The sequence below is a fragment of the Sycon ciliatum genome, chromosome 1 (assembly GCF_964019385.1).
Source record: "Sycon ciliatum chromosome 1, ocSycCili1.1, whole genome shotgun sequence".
Classification (NCBI taxonomy): Eukaryota; Metazoa; Porifera; class Calcarea; order Leucosolenida; family Sycettidae; genus Sycon; species Sycon ciliatum.
This window is the reverse complement of record NC_088643.1, coordinates 95,676,761-95,685,634: the sequence shown is the minus strand read 5'-3', so window position 1 is coordinate 95,685,634 and position 8,874 is coordinate 95,676,761. Positions and strand designations below refer to the sequence as shown.

Sequence of the window (8,874 nt, the reverse complement as noted above, 5' to 3'; positions counted from 1 at the left end):
CAAGTTAGTATGCTGCTGTGGCACAAGCACACATGCACGTATGCACGCACACACACACACACACACACACACATGCACATGCACATGCACATGCACAGAGTACCCTGTTCACAGGGTTTTACTTTTTACAAGTACATAGTTTTTGAAGTGATTACCTTTTGTCTTGGTAAACTGCCATGGATTTGATTGATATTTTTTGGCACGAAACGATCACTTGGCATTGTCCTATGTTTGGTACAGAGCCATCTCTTGACCTAGACACCATGCCACTGGATAGCCGGTATCCTTGCACACGATTATACTGAAAGTCTACAAATTTTCGGCCCGTTCCATTTTCGGCCTGTACTACTGCTGACTGCCCACACTCAGTACACTGTCACACTGAACCTTGCAAAACTAAATTTAGGCCGGAACAAATTTTCGGCCAGATATGACCAGGCCAAAAATAGCCGATAATAAAGATGCGCCGAATATTTGTTGACTTGCAATACATTGACCGTTCATTGCCGTTTTGGAAGTCATTTTGTTTTGTGTTTTGTCTGTGTGGTTGTGTGTGTGTGTGTGGGTATGTGCATGTATGTGCATGCATGTACATGTGTATGCATATGTTGAACATGTATGTGCATGCATGTACATGTATATGTACATGTATATACATATGTTGAATATGCATGTACATGTATATGCATAATGTTGAACATGAATGTGACCAGTGACATGTTGGCACCGGCCTCTGGCTTCCAGAGCCTTCAGTTTCGCATTGTTGAGAACCTGCTTGGAGTGAAGAAGGTAAGGATGTGGCTGAAAAGTGTGCTGAACTCGTTGTGTTGCCTATTCAGTTGCGAGCATGGCTACACCTACTTCTGCTGCGCCGCCGCTGCCGCCGCAATGTGCGCTGATCTTTGCCACAGGACTTGTGTCTATTTTTCGTTTTTTTCCTTAAACTGGCCACATTCTCATTGCTTGCAGGATCAGTACTGTAATTTCACAAATTTTCGGTGTACTTTTATTTTCGGTACTTTCGGTGCATCTGTTTCATACCTAAAATTTCAATACACCGAACAAACACTAACACACATAATTCAATAGGGAACTGCTTCTCTGTACCTAAAATTTCTGTTCATCTAACCTGGCCTGTTGCCCTCATACCGAAAATAGTGGTCACCGAAAATTTCTGAAATTAGAGTATACTTGAGAGACATGGCAGACCTAGCAAGAGTACTCTGAAGGCAGTAATAAGGATAGATATTTGTGATGCTGTCATCTCCTTTCCAGCATAACGAATGTGCAGTAGAGTCAAACCCTTTTTATATGATTCACAGCCATGTGCAAACCTGCCCTTCCCTACTGTCAACTTCCCCAACCTAATAAATACATGTAGATGATCTACTGTCAGAACCGCCGGAAACATTTTTTCAATTTTTTGTTTGGTCCGTTAGTACCAGTGCCTTTCATACATTGTGTATGATATGGTGGGTACAGATGCCCTCCACAGTAGGAAACACGAGTTGGTGGCCAAAATGTTGGTCCGGTAATAACCTGACCAGGACTGGTTCCGGCGGGCCTGACTATAGTTATGGAACAGTACAGGTAAGATCTGGTCCCACAGCTTATGGAGTTGTCTGATAAGTGCTTTCACACGAAACTCGGAGTAACAACGAATTTCTAGGCTATCCATCGCTTGATGACTATAGTTATGGAATACAGTAGGTAGACCCCCAGTGTGCTCTCCTTCTCATCACTGCTGACTGTCTGATCTCCCTTTGCTGCCATGTTGTTTACCTGTATTAGGAGAACCGTGTTTGTCTGGAACCTCACTATACGTAAGTACTTGTCACTATATGGAAGTGCTCGTGGAAGAATGATGAACATTGAGTACTATCACTACATGTACTGCTGGGCCTGCTTATTGCTCCTGTTTCTCCTGCTGTTCTTCCTTCAGTTGTTCCTTTGCCTGCTGCTGCTCCTGCTGCTGCTGCTGCTGCTGCTGCTGCTGTTGTTGCTTGTGTGCGTGTTAATCTGAGAATCTCCTGTCACACAATGGCCATGTGCAGTTTGGTCTAAAGTATGTGACTTGAGTCATCATGGCATTACAATCTGTGTGCACATGTTATTGGGGTAGCACATGTTATTGGTGGGGCACTTTGACAATACACGGTATGTCTGTTATCTGTTTTCATTTGAAACTACAGAGAAGTGTTCGGAGGTGATGCTGAGAAAATCCTCTGTGAGTCCGAAGAAGGTCCATCTCTGCTGACAGCTGTGGAGGTGAGAACATTACATGTATCTGTAGTCCTCTGTCCAGTAATGCTGCTGCTGCTGCTGCTGCTGCTGATGTTGTTGTTGTTGTTGTTGTTGTTGTTGTTGTTGTTGTTGTTGTTGTTGTTGTTGTTGTTGTTGTTGTTGTTGTTGGTAACTGCAATGTACTACTACAGTCCATTTCAAAATAATAAGCAATCTTGCTCGTCCCGCATTGAGTTTACTGTTTACCGTATGAGCTGTCTGGAAACATTCGCTGGGAAATTGGACATCTATTCGATAAGTTGGGGGGGGGGGGGGCAAAAACTTCTTCAGTGGAGTCACATCAATAGAGGACATGTCAACAGCGTGATAAATGTTGAAGTGCGGCACGTCCCACTTTGTTTCATGATCAAACATAATTTCTTTGAATTGCGATGCAATTTTCTCTCGTGTGACGAAAAAAGCATGGGCACACACTATTCCCTTATATTGATTGTATACCGTAAAATTCCGTAAATAAGCCCACCCTAAAGAACGCCCATGTCCGATAATAAGCCCAGTTTTAGGCGGTGTACACTTCAAGTCCGTTTTAGCGCCCATGCCCGAAATAAGCCCAGGGCGTAAAGTGGACTCAAAATGACCAGCACGCGAGCGTGCGTTCGCGTACAAACTGTAGAACAGTTGTAGATCGAGTACGTGCCATCCAACGTGTCATTTAGTTTTCTGCCTTACCTGCTTCAGCGTCACGACGTTTTCAGCCATGCCGGTACCTGTTTTGCCTTGTACTTACCATAGCAAGTGGTTTACCTATCAAATCTGTAATTTATCGCTACATTCTTGGTTACAACCAAATTTCCAGCTGTGGTTTAATGTACCTGTACCGCGCTCAGTGTGAATGGTGGTTCACTGAAACTAGTGGGTTGCTGATAGATTGATCTGCAGATTGCGTCCGAAATAACGCCCATGCCCTAAAATAAGCCCATGCCCAAATATACGCCCGGTTTTTGACACTCTGCAAAGGGGCTTATTAACGGAATTTTACGGTATTGAATATTTATTTAGGGGCCGTCCGTAAATATCGATATTTTTTTCAAGACGATATTTGTTCATTTCTCCCCAGACCCCTCCCTCCCCCCTCAAAACGAACATACACATGTTTATGCAAAGGATCGATATTTTTTAATGAAGTTCAATTTCCTCATGAAACGTGACCAGCTGCAACTTCAATTTCACCATACACCTACATGTACACGTAGGTTTATGTTGCCACGGTCGAACAACCTTGCTATGGCTATGCTCATGAGGTTGACTTTCACTTTGTGTAGGTCATAAACTACTTCGAAGTATTTGTTCGAACAGTGCCCGTCCATAGATAGAGTTCGATATTTTTTTCTCAAAGACGAGACGAACAGGGCCCAAACCCCCTCCCCCCCCCCCCCAAACAAACGAATATCTTCTCTAAAAAAACATCGATATTTGTGGACGGCCCCTTAATAAGACTATTCATATACATCATATAATACATGGCAATGTATTGCAGCACAGGTGCATGTGTGACATGTGTATTAGATAGAAAACTATAGTAGCTTGCACGTGTGCATGTGTGCGCGCGCGCGCGCGTGTGTGTGTGTTGTTGTTGTTGTTGTCTTTGTTGTCGTTGTCGTTGTTGTTGTTGTTGTTGTTGTTGTTGTTGTTGTTGTTGTTGTTGTTGTTGTTGTAGAAATGGCTGGAAAGAACACCGGGTCTTGATAATGATGGCTTCAACTTCCCAGAACGCTATGCTCAGGCTGTGAAGAGCATGCTGGCAGCCGAGTCCAAGGTATCACCCGTTAGCCAATGGTCATGTTGGTAGCTAATGACTATGATAATAGGGACCTTTCGCACCACGCGTACGGATACGAAACGAATGCTGATTCATCACCTGGGTTCGAGGATTCGTCAGAGTCCCTGCGGAGAGCTCGTTTTCACGAATGGAAGCCTCTTCATTCGTGGCGCGCTCCTAATCCGTCAGGTACACATTTATTTGGCCAGGTACACATGTTTTGCCACGTACACCTTTTTCCCTTGATTCCATGATCCATGCACGTGTGCGTGTAAACACCCGTACGCCAAGCTACCGGCCGTATTCGTAGTTGCCATGCACATTTGCATGACGACTTGCGAAACCTGAATCTGTTTTCAACGAAACGATTACGAGCCGAATCTTTTTTCGTTTCGCATTCGATTCGTAGCAAATGCGAAAGGTCCCTATATACGGCCTAATAAACACAGTCCGCATGTAGCCCAAATGAAACATATCATATATATGCGGTTAGTGCATCTGTCTGCTAACTACGTCAAGGTAATGCATAGAAGAGAGGAAACAGATGTGTCCTCATGCATATACACATTATCACTGCCAGCGACTAATATCTACATAGAGAAGGGGACGCAGCCTCAAGCTTAGATCCAGCATTCCCCTCCCCCTCCCCCACATCGCGTAAGCTCCAAGGTTGACATGACAGCAACCACACGATCCACTGCAGGCCATTGCAGGTGAAGTGGTGGTTGCATGTGATCACTTGACGCCCTTGGTTGAAAACTGTATGCTAGTACTAGTATAGCATTCTTTCGTATTGTGCTCATATCATGTGCATCAACGTCATCAAAATGCTGCTGGCTGATTTATCACTGGTCAACGGTAAGGTTTCCAGCCTTGATGGATATGCCTTTTACCATCAACAGAACGTGTACCAACTTGTGACTGTTTGTATAAGACCATACAAGTACTTCAAATGTCATAGTTAATAATATACCCGGTACTGTGCGGGGAATAGCATTAAGCTATGGGGCTTGCCACACATCACACTTGAATCTCTGTATTTGTACCAGTACTGTACCACCATTAGGGAAGACCCTGGTTTGCTAAGGGTGTCTATTGCCACAATGTGGTCATGTTACGTGTGATCCATGCATCATTCATACTCAATTTGCAGGACGAATCTGAAAGTCCGGAGGTGCGAGACACAAAGCAGAAGGCTGCAGAGCGTGACAGAGTAAGTGTGCCTGTGTACATTCAGTCATTCACTGTACATGTACTGATGCAGCTACATGTACTGAAGTACTACATTAGCTACAGCTACTCATCTCTACTGAAATACTACATTAACCAGAAATTTCTGTCTCTCAAGATCGCCCACCTTGATTTCCAGCCAAGGCAAGAAGTTGTGTATGGCCGAGAGCAACTAAGATTGCGCAGTGTGAGAATATGAGTACACTAGAGCAACTAAGATTGCGCAGTGTGAGAATATGAGTACACTAGAGCCGCACACCAGCCTACTATTGTTGTATGGAGCTACCTTAATGTATGCATGGCATGCACTGTACAACACTACTTCAGTAGTTCTGAGCAAGATATAGCATGCAGTACTGTGCATGTGCTGACAACTGCTCACATCCAGCATTGCTATAACTTGTTAACGTTTACATGACTTGTGGCCAGTATGTGGCTGAGCATTGTTCCCATGCTGAACTACTCAGCGCTGGTGTGAAACTCACTGCTTTGTTGGTGCTCTTTGTTTGTGCTCACAGCAACTGTTTGACTCCATTCTGTCTGCTGAGAAACACCAGGCAATTGTTGATCAAGGTGCTGAAAATGATTACTTTGAAATGATAATTTTGAGGAGATGTGTTTGCATATCCGTGTCACAGATACTTTGGTGGACCGGGGTATTTTACACGAGATCTGTAATGCCTAATGGCTCTCATCCTTCATATAATAGAACTAACATTGGTTACATGAGTACTTCAAAGTACGTCTTTCACACATAGTTGTGGGATGGCGAGTTAGCTGGTAGAGATAAGCAATATTAGATTTTAGAATAACACTAACGCCCTAGTGTTACTTTCTGACTTGTCTGATATTATGAGCCATGAAACACTTGTTGACCTTTTAAAAGTAAAACTGCTGGTCATGAACTTTTTTCCCGTCTCGTTCATGTGCCCTGTTTTGCCACAGTGTAGGCTGGCTCTGCAGAGTTTCAGCCTCTATGTTTCTTTTCTTGGCATCACATGTTCTGTAGGTGACAGACGGCTTTCCCACAGAGCAACACTTGGAGCACTGCTGATCTTTTTATATCGGTGAGCCTATAGAACAGACCTCGATTCTTTTAAAATTATGTCATTCACCAAAACTTCGCTAAATGATCTCTTTAGTCTTTAGACTCTACTGCATTTGATAGAAATGAATCAATCGATAATCCAGTCTGGGCCAGGGGGTCTGTGGCCATCATCAGGATCTACATGACATGTAGTACAGTTAGTGCAGTTAGTGCAGTTAGCCGTGCATGTAGACTGACTCTGATATTGGCTAGCGTACATGTGCGCTTCTGGTCTCATTATGTTATTGAATCAGTGTCCTTCTAACTCTAGGACTAACAATGGCATTCAGCCAGCATGTTTCTAGCCACCTTATTCAGTATGAAGTTCAGCCCGCTGGTCATGAGACTGTAGAAACTAGCACTTTGAAGTAGATTTGGGTGGACATGCCCAGTCTAAAGTACATTACAGATCCAAACCATTAGTGGAATGTGCAGTGTGTTTTGGAATGGACTTGTCCACCCTACAGATGAATGAAACTGCACGAAGCTTCAAGACATCTGATCATGTGACTGACTATGATATCCAACCTGTCTTGTATCCTATTGGTAATGTGTGTGTGGTTACTTGTTGCTCCAGGGATGAGCCTCGTTTCAACGAGCCGTTCAAAGTCTTGCAGCTCATGATGGATATTGACTCAGCGCTGATGAAGTGGAGACGTGAGTGCCCTACTGCTGCCGTAACATGCGCACTTTTGTTTCGTTTCTGTTAGGGGTGAAAGTTGGCACTGAGATCCCGAGTTCGAGTACTCTGATTTTCTCCGATCGAATATTCGAGTATTCGAGTATTCTTCATCTCCTAAAAATTGCACACCAAGGGCCTTAAAATCGCATGATAACGACCCTGATTGAACCGAGTGGCAGTCATTTTTCTCGGGTGTGTTGGTTGGTGGGTCATTTGGGCTCTCTCTACTCGGGAACGAATGTTCGCCACATAGTCTGCACATCAATATCTACCGACTGTTGCTCTGAAACTGCAGATTTCTGTGGTAAATGCATGCACCATGTATGAACGAATACTCTGATTTATTCCGAGTACGATTATTTTTGAAAAAACCGAGCGAGTACTCAAGTATTCGGTATAATTGTTTCACCCCTAGTTTCTGTCCATCCTTCCTTAGCTGCTTATGCAAAGAGCAGACAATGTCGGATAATGTGATGATAAGGTAGCCGTGGTTGGCTATAAAACCCCTGCAATCGCCATGCAAACTGGTCATTGGCTACCCCAGCCATGTCTTGCTTGGAATAAAATAAAAACGTGATGTACATGTCGGTGCAGTGTCAGATAACAAACGCCTAGTACATCTAGTATAGTGTTACTGCTCTCTGAGGCATTGTCACAAGTTGTGCGCTATTGTCATGTTCTCTGTTCTGCTGCGTAGACAATCATGTTGCAATGGTTCAGCGATTTCTTGGAACTCGCGTTGGCACGGGTGGATCCTCTGGTTATTTGTACTTGAGATCTACTGTCAGGTAAGCACATCATGGCTACTCTCTCATGTACTTGTACTACTGGAGAATTGGTACGTAGGTACGTAGAGTACAACCTCTCTATTGTATCACCTTTGTAAAAATAAAAATAAAGATACGTAAGGGCTTGCTTCTCGTTGTTCAGTTGTAATGTTCAGTTGTAATGTTATGTTGTATATGTACACTTGCGTCATGTGTTTATGCAGTGAGCGCTACAAGATTGTCCCTGACCTGTTCAATCTATCATCTTTCATCTTGCCTCGTGCATACACGCCAGCACTGACAGAAGAGATGTTCGCTCTCCTAACAAGGTACAGTACACGTGCAAGTAATGCCAGCCTTGATCTTACGTCATGCGTGTCTTCTACAGGTGACTTCAGAGCAGTGACAAGGCAGACGAGGCTACAATGGTGTTACAAAGTCCTTAAAATATCAATCTCACGTTCCTTTAATAGTTGTATTTGACACTATTTTTGAATACCGTGGAGAAATTTAATGATTTTATCATACTCCCTTTAACATCCAGCCTGCAACACCTACGCAGTCTTTGGCTGCACCACTGACGCAAACCGATTTTATCCAAATTTTCACCCAGGAGGGCATCATCAGGGATATGGGGAGAAGATACAATGATTGCTCGTTAAAAAATTCAAAACTATATTCCAACAACACACATGTACTTCAGTAATACGTGTGTTCTTCCCTACGTCGAAGCTCGCGCTTTTCCTGTCGACTTGACCCTTGACTGACTGATGACTGCCATCCAGAGCACAAGAGATGGATTTTTGTGAATACATGTACTTCAGCATGTGGAGAATTCCGTCTTGCAAATTCATGTACTTGTTATGATTTCCTGGTTTGGGTACTACTGTGCTCTACTGTGCTCTGCTGTGCTCTACTGTGCTCTACTGTACTCTACTGTACTCGACTGTGCTCTACTGTGCTCTGCTGTGCTCTACTGTACTCTACTGTTTGTTTGTTTGTTTTTTGTTTTTTTTTACCTGATAAAGCCTCTTGTACGGGCAAA

At 43.6% G+C, this 8,874-nt stretch overlaps 1 protein-coding gene across 1 annotated transcript in view; it reads left to right on the top strand.

The window, feature by feature from the left end:
• LOC135806666 (tryptophan 2,3-dioxygenase-like) overlaps positions 1 to 8,874 on the top strand; it is a 29,066-nt gene that overhangs the window by 12,004 nt on the left and 8,188 nt on the right. Inside the window, exons 8-17 of the mRNA XM_065320894.1 lie at positions 714 to 789; positions 1,792 to 1,823; positions 2,193 to 2,268; positions 3,962 to 4,060; positions 5,217 to 5,276; positions 5,812 to 5,866; positions 6,303 to 6,360; positions 6,958 to 7,037; positions 7,760 to 7,850; positions 8,054 to 8,158. Coding sequence (XP_065176966.1) covers positions 714 to 789; positions 1,792 to 1,823; positions 2,193 to 2,268; positions 3,962 to 4,060; positions 5,217 to 5,276; positions 5,812 to 5,866; positions 6,303 to 6,360; positions 6,958 to 7,037; positions 7,760 to 7,850; positions 8,054 to 8,158 — 732 coding nt within the window. The remainder of the gene's footprint in view (positions 1 to 713; positions 790 to 1,791; positions 1,824 to 2,192; positions 2,269 to 3,961; positions 4,061 to 5,216; positions 5,277 to 5,811; positions 5,867 to 6,302; positions 6,361 to 6,957; positions 7,038 to 7,759; positions 7,851 to 8,053; positions 8,159 to 8,874) is intronic.